The 17125-nt window shown below is 43.4% G+C and overlaps 1 protein-coding gene across 1 annotated transcript in view; it reads left to right on the top strand.

The window, feature by feature from the left end:
- FANCI (Fanconi anemia complementation group I) overlaps positions 1 to 17125 on the top strand; it is a 36127-nt gene that overhangs the window by 13928 nt on the left and 5074 nt on the right. Inside the window, exons 12-24 of the mRNA XM_088256210.1 lie at positions 51 to 148; positions 1727 to 1887; positions 3966 to 4127; positions 5456 to 5629; positions 6460 to 6674; positions 7537 to 7722; positions 8662 to 8786; positions 10447 to 10628; positions 11311 to 11484; positions 12061 to 12241; positions 13206 to 13413; positions 14690 to 14790; positions 16652 to 16758. Of these exons, the coding sequence (XP_088112336.1) occupies positions 51 to 148; positions 1727 to 1887; positions 3966 to 4127; positions 5456 to 5629; positions 6460 to 6674; positions 7537 to 7722; positions 8662 to 8786; positions 10447 to 10628; positions 11311 to 11484; positions 12061 to 12241; positions 13206 to 13413; positions 14690 to 14790; positions 16652 to 16758 (2074 nt within the window). The remainder of the gene's footprint in view (positions 1 to 50; positions 149 to 1726; positions 1888 to 3965; positions 4128 to 5455; positions 5630 to 6459; positions 6675 to 7536; positions 7723 to 8661; positions 8787 to 10446; positions 10629 to 11310; positions 11485 to 12060; positions 12242 to 13205; positions 13414 to 14689; positions 14791 to 16651; positions 16759 to 17125) is intronic.

The raw sequence follows: 17125 nt of genomic DNA on the forward strand, positions 1-17125 counted from the left end.
TTTATTTAAGACACTTGTGGCCCAGTCGTAACTTGATCTCATTTCCACAGGCGCCGAGTGAACAATTCAGCTGTTTGCTCTGAAATCGTCTCCCTCCTGCGCAAGTCCTTCTACCAGTCCTGGGAGGTCCGGGAACAGCTGTACTTAGGTTCGTACAACATCAATCAATTCATTCAGAAGGCTGGCTCCGGAAATAAATAAATATCCTTAATAATATAATAATAATAATGATGATGATGATGATGGTGATGATGATGATGATGATGATGATGATGATTATGATTATGATTATGATGATGATGATTATGATGATTTTTTTGATGATGATGATTATGATTATGATGATTATAATGATGATAATTATTATAACGATTATGATGATGATGATGATTTTGATGATGATTATGATTATGATGATGATGATTATTATGATGATTATAATGATGATTATGATTATGATTATGATTATAATGTATATGATGATGATTATGATGACGATGATTATGATGATGGTGATTATGATGATTACAATGATTATGATGATGATTATAATGATGATTATGATTATGATGATTATGATGATGATGATTATGATGATTACAATGATTATGATGATGATTATGATTATGATGATGATGATTATGTTGATTACAATGATTATGACGATGATTATGATGATGGTGATAGATAAATAAATAAATAAATCTCCTGGCTCCGGAATATACCAGGTTGGACGGGGATCAGGACTGTCTAGAGCTGCCCGAGACAAGGACAATTACTCCCAAGTGATAGTCAACATCAGGAGAACCTGACATGACACGCACAGAAGAAAAAGAAGATGAATCAGCCAGATGAAAATTCTACCGTGAATGTTTGCTTGTGTCGTCTTCAGCTTGTAGTAAGATAATTTTTTTGAGTGCAGGGATAAGGGTAAGAAGATATGTTGGCATGTCGACAGAGATGAAGAGGAATATAGAAGTCTGGGTATTTGCAGGGCTTACGACCTGTCATAGGATCACTTTACACGCATGTAACATTAACCATTCTACACATGATTGACAACCACACTACAATCATGAGTAGAATGTCACATGTCGCTCACTCCTTTCACCCCAACGTCATATATCAAAAATTGACAATTTTCAGTTGTCCGTGTTTTCAGAATGCCCAGAAAATGTACTATATCCCAGCAAAAGCGGCATATTTTTAACTTAATATTTACCCGCTACATGACAGAAAGTGTTGTTTTTGTATTTTGAAAAAAAGGTATTGTTTAATTATTTTTTTTAATATACTAATTATTTTTCAAATGGAGAAAAAACCTTCAGGTTTTACCTAAAAATATCTGTTGCACAGTAAAAAGTTCAATAAGTGGCTTGATATTTATTTTTAATACATTTTATTATGTTTAAAAACTTTAAAAACGATCTCCTGAAAAATCAAGTTTTTTTATATATGACGTTGTTGAAAGGAGTGAGGGATGTGTGTAAAGTGATTACTAAAACCAGCCTATGACTGTCGCAAATGCCCAGACTTCCATATTCTTCTTCATCTATGTTGAGATGTAAAAAAAAAAATGTATTTATAAAACTCCTAATTGGAGATAATCCAGATTTGTGGACAAGTATTTGGACACACTCAAAATGTTGTATGTCAATAGTTGTCGCTTTGATTGAGGTCAAGTTTCAGCATTGATCCCGGATTTAATCATTTGTTCTGTTGACAGGTTTACCGGAAGCGGTCATGAAGAAGCCGGACCTTCTGGAGACCATCCTGGAGTTGCTCTACAACCATCTCGATGCGTACTTATTACCTGAAGAAGAGACGCTGTCCCCGATCGCGTTCAACAAGTGCCTGCTGACCAGAGAGGACGGCACCATATTACGGGTAATCACATCAGAAAATTCTCTCAGAAGAGTGTGCGGCAAGACCATGTATGGTAGATGTTCCAATGGTGATATAAGGAAAGGGTGCAAGGCTGAGATGAGCACTATCCAGCAAACTAAGGAAGGCGGCTCGGGATGGTTTGGGAAGGATGAGAGTAGACTGGATGCAGTCGGGATGCCATCTCTCAGTGCGGCAAGACCATGTATGGTAGATGTTCCAATGGTGATATAAGGAAAGGGTGCAAGGCTGAGATGAGCACTATCCAGCAAACTAAGGAAGGCGGCTTGGGATGGTTTGGGAAGGATGAGAGTAGACTGGATGCAGTCGGGATGCCATCTCTCAGTGCGGCAAGACCATGTATGGTAGATGTTCCAATGGTGATATAAGGAAAGGGTGCAAGGCTGAGATGAGCACTATCCAGCAAACTAAGGAAGGCGGGTTGGGATGGTTTGGGAAGGATGAGAGTAGACTGGATGCAGTCGGGATGCCATCTCTCAGTGCGGCAAGACCATGTATGGTAGATGTTCCAATGGTGATATAAGGAAAGGGTGCAAGGCTGAGATGAGCACTATCCAGCAAACTAAGGAAGGCGGCTTGGGATGGTTTGGGAAGGATGAGAGTAGACTGGATGCAGTCGGGATGCCACTCTCAGTGCGGCAAGACCATGTATTGTAGATGTTCCAATGGTGATATAAGGAAAGGTGCAAGGCTGAGATGAGCACTATCCAGCAAACTAAGGAAGGCGGCTTGGGATGGTTTGGGAAGGATGAGAGTAGACTGGATGCAGTCGGGATGCCATCTCTCAGTGCGGCAAGACCATGTATGGTAGATGTTCCAATGGTGATATAAGGAAAGGGTGCAAGGCTGAGATGAGCACTATCCAGCAAACTAAGGAAGGCGGCTTGGGATGGTTTGGGAAGGATGAGAGTAGACTGGATGCAGTCGGGATGCCATCTCTCAGTGCGGCAAGACCATGTATGGTAGATGTTCCAATGGTGATATAAGGAAAGGGTGCAAGGCTGAGATGAGCACTATCCAGCAAACTAAGGAAGGCGGGTTGGGATGGTTTGGGAAGGATGAGAGTAGACTGGATGCAGTCGGGATGCCATCTCTCAGTGCGGCAAGACCATGTATGGTAGATGTTCCAATGGTGATATAAGGAAAGGGTGCAAGGCTGAGATGAGCACTATCCAGCAAACTAAGGAAGGCGGCTTGGGATGGTTTGGGAAGGATGAGAGTAGACTGGATGCAGTCGGGATGCCACTCTCAGTGCGGCAAGACCATGTATTGTAGATGTTCCAATGGTGATATAAGGAAAGGTGCAAGGCTGAGATGAGCACTATCCAGCAAACTAAGGAAGGCGGCTTGGGATGGTTTGGGAAGGATGAGAGTAGACTGGATGCAGTCGGGATGCCATCTCTCAGTGCGGCAAGACCATGTATGGTAGATGTTCCAATGGTGATATAAGGAAAGGGTGCAAGGCTGAGATGAGCACTATCCAGCAAACTAAGGAAGGCGGCTTGGGATGGTTTGGGAAGGATGAGAGTAGACTGGATGCAGTCGGGATGCCATCTCTCAGTGCGGCAAGACCATGTATGGTAGATGTTCCAATGGTGATATAAGGAAAGGGTGCAAGGCTGAGATGAGCACTATCCAGCAAACTAAGGAAGGCGGCTTGGGATGGTTTGGGCGTGTGGAACCAATGAGTGAAGAAAGATCAGTAAAGCAAATTGATGAGGCGAATATGGTTGGTAATAGAAGCGGAGCAATACTGAGGAAAACTTGGCGCGATTAAGTGTTTTAAATACTTGGGTGCAGTCAGGTCGGAAGTGGGAATAATCAACGGGTATGTATGAGGAGATGCATGAATGTGGAAGAGGCGAAGAATGTTTCCAAAGACAGGCTGGAGTGGCGTCCCAGTCTCCCTGCCCATCCGTGAACGGAAGCGCATTTATGGGTTAAGATAATATTGCTTCTAAACAATGCAATGCCCTATGCGCCGTCGCTTAAACCTTCCTACGACGGGTCTTAGGAAGGTGTTCTTCATCTATGTTTATATGTCAAAACAAAAATTCTAGGAACCGATTGGCGCGTTGATCTTCGCGCTGCACAAGATGGTCCAATTCGCTGCCAACACGGAGGACGGCGTGCAAGCCGGGAGCTTCGCGGCCAAGTTGGCGGACCTGCTGCCCTCGCTCGCAGCGAGAATGGCCAAGTGCACTCCCCTCACGTACCAGCAGGTGAGACCCAATCAGAATTCAATTTTTGATTAATGTTTTACTTAGTAAATACCACTATTTCTTAAAACCTAATGTGACACGTGTTTCTATGCATTCCGCATCGTTTTCAAACACCGTATGCTGAAAATGATGGATGAAAATGAAGCGCAATGCATTGAAACACGTGCCACAGTAGATTTTAAGAAATAGTGGTATTTACGAGGTAAAACATTAATCAAAAATGCATAGATTTTACCACAAAGTGACTGCCGAATCAATTAATGAAAAATTCAATTTATTCAGTAGAAATTAACATATGGATTTCATATTCTTTTTTGACATCTCATCAAAGACGAAGGAGAATATGGAAGTTTGGGCATTTACGGGGCTGACGACCGTCATAGCCTGGTTTAAGCGATCGCTTTACACAAGTGTAACGTTCACCAATTCTACCCATTATTGACAACCACACTACTCATATTCTTAGAAGTTCCTCTCTATATATATATGAACCAATTACGAAACCTTGTTCTTGAATCACTAGAACTTTACTAGAGACATCTATTGGTGAGATGAAAAGACGCTATTTATTGAGCAGAAATTCTTTTATTAGTATGTGAGGTCCGAATCCTGAAAATAACTCTAAAAATAATTTGACAACCATGATACACGATTTACCCACAACGAAGGTTTGATAGTCCCAAGAATTAACAGTAAATATGGGAGTCCAACACTGCAATATATCCTTACAAACATTTTTAATTTGTTACCGACGGAAGTTAGAGGTCTAAATAAAATATGGAACAAAGGCAAAATAAAGGATTGGGTGAATGATCAAGAGTTTATTCTATGAAAATTGTTAAATGTTTGTATTTTTAATTTTTCTCTTTTTTGTGTGTATATTAGGTTAAAATGGTTAAAAACAATAAAAACGTATGTAAAAAGAACTCCACCGACAAGACACACAAGGTGGCTTCGTGGGTCACTGCAAAAAAAAAAGTTTAAATATGTAAAAAATTGTGATTTAAATTAATGTATACAAATAAAAAAAATAATAAACCCTAGAATTGTATAGCTACATAAGGACCATCAGTCCATTTAGTAATAACCCTTGACTAACCCCTTCCCCTTACTTTCCCCTCTCCTTATTTATAGAACAATTTTATATTTTAGTTATTATACAGACCTGAATGATGGAAGTTTAACTTCTGAAACATGTAGTCTATAATAAAACTCAAGTGGTAAAAAACAAGTGTTTTCTGTAATCATAGTAATAACACTATTGAATAATGCATCACTCGTCCCCATGTCCCATGCTATAGCAGCTAATCGATTTCTCCTCTTGCCAGGCTGGGGACCCGTCGCCGGAGGTTGCGCGGCTGACGCTCCACCAGGCGGCGCAGACGTGCGACGCGCTCATGGCGCACTGCGTGGCGAGCACGCGTGCCGGGGTGGCTCGCGTGGACGTGAAGGCCCTCCTGGCCGTCCACAGGGCCCTCTGCCTTGTCATGGACTTCGCCACGGTAACATTTTCAGCTAACTTAGTGCCAGGAACTACGCCTGGACGACTTAGCTCTGGCCAATGTCTGTATACGACGGATTGTCCAGTTCTTAGGGCAAGATGTGCGTGGCAACGAGGATAGCCTGAAACGACTGTTTGTGATGGGTAGGATGTGACCTGGAGGAGAAGAGAGGGAGAGGAAGATCCCCACACGATGGACTGATGGAGTTAAAGTGGTTGGATCGCTACGTGCAGCGCAGTCAAGGGATAACTGGAGAAGAGGCGGCAAGAGTCGGCTATTATCCTTGGCTCTACCTGACCGAGTTTCTCCAGGGTATGCTCGGCTACAATAGTTTAGAGACTAGAAGGAATGTGTATTTGATGAGGCATTTTTATCCATTGTTGCGCGGTATGATGGATAATCCTGAAACTATCCGGAGCATTGGTCTGTATGTTCCCGATAGTTACCTAAGACAGCGTCGACATAGATTGTTTCACATTCCTATACACAGGACCAACCTGCCGATGGTTATGCCTGTAGGAAGAGCTACCGCTATGTTGAACAATATCACATTGGATATTGATCTGTTCCATGTGTCCGAAGGAGTTTTCCGAAGCGGGATTCTTCTACACCTTGAAGTCTTCTTGCTTACTTTTAATATAAACGCCTTGAATATTGTTTTTTATGTATAAATATTACAGTGAAAAAATCACTCATATTTATTTGACGCCCCCTGGGTATCGAACCCGGGACCTCCAGAACGGTAGCCGAGCGTGCTGACCGTTACACTACGGAGACGGACAAAAAAGCGATGGTTAGTGAGTTATGTTTAGATTCGATTTTTACTCTAGGGTAATCCTCGTTCGAAGAAACAGCCGGACAAGACTAAAGGTGCCAAGGCGGGCACCATGGAGGCGCCAGACACCCAGCCCGAGAGGGCGGGGAAAGGGAGGAGGGCCCCCATGAAGCTCTCCGACCTGATGAGGGACAAGGGCCCAGGGTGCCGAATGCCGGACCCCGTCTGGGACCTGCCCACCGTCCACTCCCTGCTCCGGGTCCTGCACTTGTGAGGAGACGCTTTCTTACCTCGGTCGGATACTTGTATAAGAATGATGGTCATCGTGGTGACTTGTTTGGAGTCACTTTCTTTAGATGGCATCCGGGTGGATTGTAACATATGGGTCGTTTGTAACATCCGGGTAAATTGTAACATTGGAGTTGATAGTTACATCTGGGTTAATTGTTACATCCGAATTGATTGTGAGTTCTGGGTAAATTGTAACATCCGGGTTGATAGTGACATATGGGTAAATTGTAACATCTGGGTTGATAGAAATAACGGGGTGGAATGTAACATCTGGGTGGATTGTTACATCCGAATTGATTGTGACTTCTGGGTAAATTGTAACATTCGGGTTGATAGTGACATCTGGGTAAATTGTAACTTCTGGTTGGAATGTAACATCCTGGTTGTTTGTAACATCTGTGTTGGTTGTACAATCCGGGTTGATTGTAGCATCTGTGTTGGTTGTAGCATCCGGGTGGATTGTAACATCCGGGCGCATTGTGACATCTGGGTGAATTGTTACATCTGGGTGGATTGACACATCTGGGGTAATTGTAACATCCGGGTGGGTTGTAAAGTCCGTTTGAATTGTAACATCTGAATTGATTGTGACATTTGGGTAGATTGTTACTTCTAGTAACTAAGTGGTTTGATAGTAACATCCGAGTTGATTGTAATATCTAGCTCAATTATAACATCCAGGTCATCTCTAAAATCTGAATTAATTGTAACCCACAAGTTGATTGTTGTAACATCCGTTCGATTGTAACATCAAGGTCGATTGTCACACTGAGTAGACTGTAACACCCGGGTCGACTGTAACATGGTATCATTTCACTCAACTCTGTCTTCACTTCCCCAGCGACAGCACGGATTGGTGCACGAGGGAGGAGAGCAACCAGGTCCGCTCGGAGCGGCCGCTGCACCGCCACGTGCTGCGCGCGGGGGCCGCGGCCGTCCGGCTGCACGGCCCCGGGGGCCCGAGGGACCCGGCCCCCGGGGAGCTCGCCGCGCTGGGCGCCATCCTGTACGGGCGCTGCATCGCGAGGTGACTGCTCATCGCCTTGGTGTAATTTGAGTGTGTCCAAAGCCTTGTCCACAAATCTGGACTATCTCCGATTGCGAGTTGTTTTTTATATTATTTAATTTTATGATAAATAACTCGCATAATATGGATATTATTCAGTTTTGTTAACAAGTCTTTGGACACTCAAAATGTTATTACTACATCTGGATGCCTCCGTAGTGTAATGGTCAGCACGCTCGACTATCATTCTGGAGGTCCCGGGTTCGATTCCCAGAGGGGGGGGGTCAAATAAATAAAAGTGATTTTTTCACTCTAATATTTATTCAATATCACCCTGGACTGGTACCTGAAGCGGAGGGCTGATCACCTTTCCTTCATGTGTTAACGATCAAGATAACACTGCGTTTATATGCAGTGCCCTATGCACCATTGGGGTGCGGATAAGGGTTTGATGATGATGAAATTATCTGGTCTAATTATTGAGTTATTAGTAAACAGGGCTTACGACCGTCATAGGCTAGTTTGAGTGATCACTTTACACACGTGTAACATTCACCAATTCCACCCATGATTGACGACCACACTACTCAAATTCTTAAAACTTGTAGATGTATTGATCAAACTCGTAACACAGTATGCGAGACAAAACCCATCTGTGGTGGGATGAGGTAAACCGAAGCGCTTAAACCAGCCTGTGACACGTGCCCCCCCCCCCCGCCGCTACAACAAGGATTCCACAGGAGCTTCTGGCTTTACAATTTAATAGTACAAATGATAAAAAAATGACCATCAGTCCATTAAATCTTCACATTCGTTTGAAAATGCCATAACTAGGCGAAATTTTAATGTGTTTTTTTAATAAAATACAATTTAGTAGACTCAAAACAATCTGTGTTTGATTTGAAAATGAATACATAAAGGAAAAAAAGGTTTCTCTTTTAAATCATCCTTTGATTCCAGACTGGAGGATTTCGCCAATTTCGATCAGGACTCCGCACTGCTCTCCGTGGAACTGTTCCACGAGCTGGTCATCGTGTCTTCTGCGTTAGGGAACGAAGGCCTACTCCGATTCCTGACTGACGTTGGTAAATAAAAATTATAAATTAGTATGGTAGATGTATTGGTGATGTAAGGAAAGGGTGCAAGGCTGAGATGAGCACTATCCGGCAAACTAAGTAAGGCAGCTTGGGATGGTTTGGGAAGGATGAGAGTAGACTGGATGCAGTCGGGATGCCATCTCTCAGTGCGGCAAGACCATGTATGGTAGATGTTCCAATGGTGATATAAGGAAAGGGTGCAAGGCTGATATGAGCACTATCCAGCAAACTAAGGAAGGCGGGTTTGGATGGTTTGGGAAGGATGAGAGTAGACTGGATGTAGTCGGGATGCCATCTCTCAGTGCGGCAAGACCATGTATGGTAGATGTTCCAATGGTGATATAAGGAAAGGGTGCAAGGCTGAGATGAGCACTATCCAGCAAACTAAGGAAGGCGGCTTGGGATGGTTTGGGAAGGATGAGAGTAGACTGGATGCAGTCGGGATGCCATCTCTCAGTGCGGCAAGACCATGTATGGTAGATGTTCCAATGGTGATATAAGGAAAGGGTGCAAGGCTGAGATGAGCACTATCCAGCAAACTAAGGAAGGCGGCTTGGGATGGTTTGGGAAGGATGAGAGTAGACTGGACGCAGTCGGGATGCCATCTCTCAGTGCGGCAAGACCATGTATGGTAGAAGTTCCAATGGTGATATAAGGAAAGGGTGCAAGGCTGAGATGAGCACTATCCAGCAAACTAAGGAAGGCGGCTTGGGATGGTTTGGGAAGGATGAGAGTAGACTGGACGCAGTCGGGATGCCATCTCTCAGTGCGGCAAGACCATGTATGGTAGATGTTCCAATGGTGATATAAGAAAAGGGTGCAAGGCTGAGATGAGCACTATCCAGCAATGAGTGAAGAGAGAATCTTCCTTCATTCTAACCACTATCCACACCCCAATGGTGCATAGGGCACGGCATCATTTAAACGCAGTGTTATCTCTTTTTTTAACACATGAAGGAAAGGTGATCGCCCCCCCGCTATAGGTACCCACCAGTCCAGGGTAATATTGAATGAATACTAGATAGAAAAAATCACTTATATTTATTAGACCCTGCCCCCTGAGAATCGAACCCGGGACCTCTAGTACGGTAGCCGAGTGCGCTGACCAACCAAGGGATTGAGTCCAACCCTGATGTATGGAAGTGAAGCACGGAGTGGGCAAAAGAAGGATGAAATTACACTGAATCCCATGAAAATGTGATCTCTCTGAAGAATGTACGGCAAAATGATGTATGATAGATGTTTGAATGGTGAAATAAGGAAGGAATGCAAAGCTGAGATGAGCATTATCGATAAAATTAAAAAAGGCTTGTTGAGATGGTTTGGACGTGTGGAGCCAATGAGTGAAGAAAGAACGGTTAAACAAATTTATGAGGCGAATGTAATTGGAAAAAGGTGCAGAGGAAGACCGAGAAAAACTTGACACGATCAGTTATGCCAAATACTTGAAAGCGGCCAGGTCAGGAGTCGAAATAATCGTCGGGTATGTATGAGGAGATGCATGAACGTGGAAGAGGCGAAGAATGTTTGCAAAGTTTTGACAGTTGTGTGGCGCTCTATTCTCTCTGCCTACCCCTGTGGAGAAGCGGCGTGATGGTTAGTTAGTTAGTTAATAATGAAAAATTCTCGATCTCCCTCTTGCCTTTAGACGACAGCGGCTCCGGAGACCTCGCCTGCCGCCTCTCGTCCATGGCGGACGTGGTCGGAGACCAGCTCCTGAAGAACGCCGAGGACGGAGACTCCTCGAGTCAGAAGATACCCACGGCCCTGATGAAACTGCTGACGCTGCTGCTCAGCAAGGTGTCTGCCAACTCCAAGTACTGCGACAAGGTAGGCCGTGTGAACTGAAGTCAAGTGAAGTTCTGTGAGATCCGTGATATAGCAGTTGTCAGCTTTTGTATTAACCCTTTGTCCGATTTGCCCGTAACTGGTGCAGGCACAAAATATGGGCCTTTGGGGATTTACCCTTATCTGGCATGGGCACCAAAAATGGGCTTTTGGGGATTTGTCTGTACCTGACACAGGCTCAAAAAATGGGCCTTCGCGGATTTGCCTGTACCTAGCATGGGTACAAAATATGGGCCTTTATGGATTTGGCCGTACCTAGCATAGGCTCAAAAAATGGGCCTTTGGGGATTTGCTAGAACATACCTGGCGTAGTCTCAAAAAATGGGCCTTTGGGGATTTGCTAGAACATACCTGGCGTAGTCTCAAAAAATGGGCCTTTGCTAATTTTCCTCTTACTGGATATGCTCAAAAACTGAGCCTTTACGGATTTGGCCGTACCTAGCATGGGCAAAAAATATGGGCCTTTGCGGATTTGCCCTGATAGTTCTAAATATTGACAGATCAAAAGACCTGTAAATAAAAGAGTGTCAAAAAAATATAAAAAATAACTCCTGAATGGACAAAACCCAGATTCGTGAACAAGTATTTGGGCACACTCAAAATGTTAAAAAAATCGAGATGGATTTTGGCATGTATAACAGATGGCCTTGTATCGAGTGTTTAGTGGACCGAGTGGCTGACGCAGCTGTGCAGCGATGCTTCTAACGCCAAATGGGTCGTATCCAGCGCGGTTTCCGTACTCCTGGAGCTGTCGGCGAGGTCCAGCAGCCCGTGGACCGCGGCGGAAGCCTTGCTGAACGCTCTGACCTCCATAATGGGAGTGGAAGACGATTCCCAGGTATTGTCTGAGACATTTTTATTTATTTATTTATATTTTGTGTATTAAAAGCATTGTTAACTTTGTGGTATGGTAATATGGACCGTCTCTTTTGGGGTCTTCCAGCACCTCTCATGTTCTCCCAAGGTCTCCATGATGAAATAAAAATGAATATAACACTCTCCTTATCATTTTACAACATTTTGAGTGTGTCCAAATACTTGTTCACAAAATCTGGATTATCTCCAATTACAGGAGTTATTTTCAAATATTATTTTTTGACATCTCATCAAAGATGAAGAAGAATATGGAAGTCTGGGCATTTACGGGGCTTACGACCGTCATAGGCTGGTTTAAGTGATCACTTTGATCACTTAAACACTTTAAGTGATCACTTAAACCAGCCTATGACGGTCGTAAGCCCCGTAAATGCCCAGACTTCCATATTCTTCTTCTCCTTATCATTCATCGTTCACAGTTTGTAGACTCCATATACTCCACTTAGGGAGCGGATATGGTTTTTTTATTAAAATTTATGTTAAACTTAAATTTGTAAAAAAATTGCTGTGAGTTCTACTGGGCGCATTTTGTCTGCAGGAATCGTCCGGCATGGAGTACTCCGGGCAGCTGTGCTCCGTGCGGAGCGCTCTCGGGCCGACGCTGCTCGCGCTGTGCACGCACCTCAACCGCAGGCTGGCCACCCTGGAGCTGGTGGCCGGCAGGCTGCGCAGCGAGCTGGTAGGACTCCCCTACAGGAAGCCCGTGCACCAAGACATAGGTAGGACTATAAATGAGACCCCGTAATGATCAATTTTGTTGGTTTTTAAGTCTTTTGTCTGAGGATAAATTCTCTTTACTGTGTTGGTTCTTTTCTAAGGCATGTAGGCTGCTGAAAAAAGCCTTCTTAGGACATCGGAAATGTCTACGACCCATTGCAGGCCTAACACTTCGCGACAGAGATAGAAACTCAGAAACAAGAAAAATCGTAAAGAACTCTTCCTAATCTTTTCAATTATTCCTTGTTCAAGCCTTAAGCTCACAGAAATAAGCTACGCCGCTTAGGCTCACAGAAATAGTATGAAATTCAAGTATTTCTTTAACCGGATCCACGCGGCTCGCATAACCGTATGTGTTTTAACAAAACATGCCCCATACGCGGCTGACATAAGCGTATGTGTTTTTACTTTGCTCCAAGTTTCCAACCTCAGTTCAACGTGGAAGGTTTTTTCATGGTGTGGAACTTTGCATAAAATAATACGTCAATCCTTGGCCTTATGACATCTGTTGAAATATCTGATTAATAATTTGTAACATCACAAGGATAAATAAAAGAACAGATCCCTGATTTTTCTTGAGGTCGGTAATTAGTCCGCGCCATAATCATGCCCTATATCTGTCTCACTCTCGACGCTACGCATCGCCAGTGGTCAAGAGTGACACACGATGCGTGCTTTGATTTATTTATGTTACGATCTTATTTGTTTATATTACGCTATATTTCAAGAATAATGTGACACAAGGGTATTATGGAGTACCAAAAAGGCACAATGAATCCCATTGAACGTTTTTGTTTCGGAAAATAAATCGTTTCTTAACTAAATACATGATAAAAGTAATCATTTAAAAAACGGCAAAATACCGCCGCGCACGGGCGTCTCTCAGGAAGAAAGTTAACGCGGTTAAAAGGATAAGAATAATAAAATTTAAAAATCAGGAAATGCTAAAGACTTGTCGTATTTCAGCCCGCGCGGCATTGAAGAACCGCGAGCGCGCCGCATGTTCGGAGCTGCTGCAAATGGCGGGCGCCTGCCGCCTGCTGGCCAACCTGCCCGCGCCGGCCGGGCCGTGTTGCCTGGCCGCGCAGCGTCTCGTCACCAGGCTGCACGCGCTCTTGGCGGCCACGGCCGTGCACTTCAAGACGCGCGGCGCGCCCGCGCTACTTGCGGCCAGGTGGGAAGTGTTACTTGCTTACTTATAACCCTTTTGGTATATAACACCTAATGGTGCATAGGGCACTGCATCAAATGGACGCAGTGTTATCTTGATCATTACTTACACGAAGGCAAGGTGATCCCTCTTGCGCTTCAGGAACTAGTCCAGGGTAATATTAACACACATCTCTGAAAAGAAGTGATAACATTTAACCATACTGTATACATGGATATGAGATCAAAAGATGCCGCAAAAGTCATGCGTAAAAAAAACTTACACGCAATTTACGATGAGTCGAGTGGAAAGGTAAAATTACTCTTCCCGCAGATAGTGTGTTAAATAAATATTACAGTGTTAAATCACTAATATTTATTTTCGCCCCCCCCTGGGAATCGAACCCGGAACCTCCAGCACGGTAGCTAAACACGCTGACCATTACACCACAGAGGCGGACGAAGGCGGAGGTGAGGAGAGCGATGGATAAATCTGCATCGCAAATCGCGATATGTTGAGTTTGTTCAAGCCTTTGTTCGTGAATCCCTGTACTGATCATGCAAAAATTACACAAGATCCGCAGGGTACCGAAAAACCCCGGTTCATATGTGTATGGAAATCATATTACGCAGCTCCCAGCACGTACCAACTTGCTTATTCTAATGCGCCGTCAAGCGCTGACTAAATGCGGCCATCCGATACAACGAGAGGCCGAAATTCGGATCAAACGAAAGCGGAGTAATCTAGTTGTATACAGCATTTAGAGTGTGTCCAAATACTTATTCACAAATCTCTGGACTATCTCCGATTAGGAGTTGTTTTTTACATTTTTTAAACATAGATGAAGAAGAATACGGATGTCTGGGCAGTTACAAAGCTTATGTAAATGCTGTCACAGGACGGTTAAGTGGTCATTTTCTTTCTTTCTTCTCCGTCTTATTCCTCATTGCTGAGGGTTGTGACCCTTGCAGAAGCAATGCCTCTTCTCCAGTTATCCCTTGACTGCGCTGCACGTAGCGCTCCAACCACCTTGACTCCATCGGTCCATCTTGCGGGGAATCTTCCTCTCCCTCTCTTCCCCTCCAGGCTACCCATCACAACCAGTCGTTCCAGGCTATCCTCGTTGCCACGCGCAACGTGACCAAAGAACTGGAGAATCCGTCGGGTACAGACATTGGCCAGAGTGATCACTTTGCGCACACGCAAAAAAAAAGGAAAAATTACTCCCAAGTGAACGTAATCCAGTTTTATGAACAAGTATTCGGACACACTCAAAATGGTGCATGAATCACATTTTCAGATTTGACCGTGTCATTAAGGTGGCCGGACGTCCCCTCTCCAAAGCTGTGGATGCTCTGATACTACATTCCGAGGGTGCAAGAGTCTCAGGGTCTGCTACAGGTAACCCAATAAACTCCCTTTCAACATTTAGGTTCATAAGGTCGAAAAAAATAGGTTTTTACAAAAATATGTTTCTTCTTTGTGGGTTTCAATCTGCGTGATGATTGGTCTGCTTCTTTCATGGCCAGTCTCTATCCTCCGCTCGTCTCTTCAACTCGGCGTACCCGCTACAGCGCATGTCGGAGATAATTTGGTCCATGTAGGTCAAGTGGGGTCATCCTCTGTAGTTTGTGCCTTCACATATCGCTTACTCCTTTCAAAACTTGATTTTTCAGGAGATCGTTTTTAAGGTTTAAAAATATAATAAAATGTATTCAAAAAATAAATATCAAGCCACTTATTGAACTTTTTACTGTGCAACAGATCTTTTTAGGTAAAACCTGACGGTTTCTTCTCCATTTGAAAAATATTTAGTATGTTTAAAAAAATAATTAAACAATACCTTTTCTTCAAAATGCAAAAACAACACTTTCTGCCCTGTAGCGGGTAAATATTAAGCTGAAAATATGCCGCTTTTGCTGGGATATAGTACATTTTCTGGGCATTCCGAAAACATGCACAACTGAAAATTTACAATTTTTAATATATGACGTTGTTGAAAGGAGTGAGCGACAAACCCTCCGCAATTGTAAGAAGCAGGCCTGGGTGCCTTATATTATGGCCTATCCATTTGGCCACTTTATTTAGTAAGCCTCTAGACTCCCCAGCCCAGCTTGATACCCCGTTGTTCCCTACACGCTCCGACTGATGAATCCTCAACATGCGCCTGTAGCACCACATCTCAAACGCCTCCAGCCGCCCCGTTCTGCCTCACTTATAACATGGCCTATCTAACTAACTAGTATAACTAACTAACTAACTAACTAACTAACCATCACGCCGCTTCTCCGCAGGGGTAAGCAGAGAGAATAGAGCACCACACCACTCTGTCCTTGCAAACATTCTTCGCCTCTTCCACGTTCATGCATCTCCTCATACATACCCGCCGATTGTTACGACTCCTAACCTGACCACTTTCAAGTATTTGGCATACCTGATCGTGCCATGTTTTTCTCGGTCTTCCTCTGCTTCTTTTCCCGCTAACATTCGTCTCATAAATTTGTTTTACCGTTCTTTCGTCACTCATTCGTTCTACATGTCCAAACCATCTCAACACGCCTTTCTTAATTTTATGGATAATGCTTATCTCAGCTTTGCATTCCTTCCTTATTTCACTATTCAAACATCTATCATACATCGTTTTGTCGCACATTCTTCTAAGAGATTGCATTTCGACTGCATTCAGTCTACTTACTAACTAGTATATATAACCAAGTTGCAACATATCAATCACACTGCAGTTTGAAACAATTCTTCTAAACTAACTAAATAGCCATCACGCCGCTTCCGCAGGGGTAGGCAGAGAGAATAGAACGCCACACCACTCTGCCTTTGCAAACGCCAAAAAAATCGGCGGGTATGTATGAGGAGATGCTTTTATGTGCACGAGGCGAAGAATGTTTGCAAAGACAGTGTGGTATGGCATTCTATACTCTCTGGCTACTCCTGCGGTGAAGATTGTGATGGCCAATCAGGTAATCAGTTTGTTAAACGGAAAATTATTTTATTTTTTGACATCTGTAGTGTGGTTGTCAATAATGGGTAGAATTGGTGAATGTTACACTTGTGTAAAGTGATCACTTAAACCAGCCGATGACGGTCGTCAGTTCCGTAAATGCCCAGACTTCCATATTCTTCTTCATCTTTGATGAGATGTCAAAAAATAATATGAAAATAACTCCTGTAATTGGAGGTAATCCAGATTTTGTGAACAAGTATTTGGACACACTCAAAATGTTGAAAATTATTTTCTTTTTTACAGCTGCTTCTAAAATCGGAGCTCTCAAGGACACTAAATTTATTCCGAAGATGGTTTACGAAGTGGAACAGTTTGGAAAGAGGGTCATTCAGCTCTCGAAAAAGACTAAGGTATGTGTTACTGCTAACGGTACTGGAACACGGTGATGAGGAAGACGGAAACTCGCAAATGAAGATAATTATTTATTTATCAAATATTACAAAATTATTAGAATGAATAATTTGACTGTCTGTTGCATTTTCTATGCTGACGATGGTGTTCTTCTTGACGATAGCGGAGAAGACCTGCAGGCGTTGGTGACAAAAGTGTATAATGTGTGCAAGGAAAGTGACTTATTGATGAATGTTAGCAAATCCAAGATTATGGTTTTTGAAAGAGAAGAATGCAGATCTGAATGTGAAATATTGGTAAACGGAGAGATTTTGGAACAGGTAGATGATTTCGTGTATTTGGGTAGTATGTTTTCTAGGGATGGAA

This window comes from Brachycentrus maculatus, unplaced genomic scaffold (genome assembly GCF_059751285.1).
Source record: "Brachycentrus maculatus isolate JH-2025_06_01 unplaced genomic scaffold, ASM5975128v1 h1tg000059l, whole genome shotgun sequence".
In the NCBI taxonomy this organism is placed as follows: Eukaryota; Metazoa; Arthropoda; class Insecta; order Trichoptera; family Brachycentridae; genus Brachycentrus; species Brachycentrus maculatus.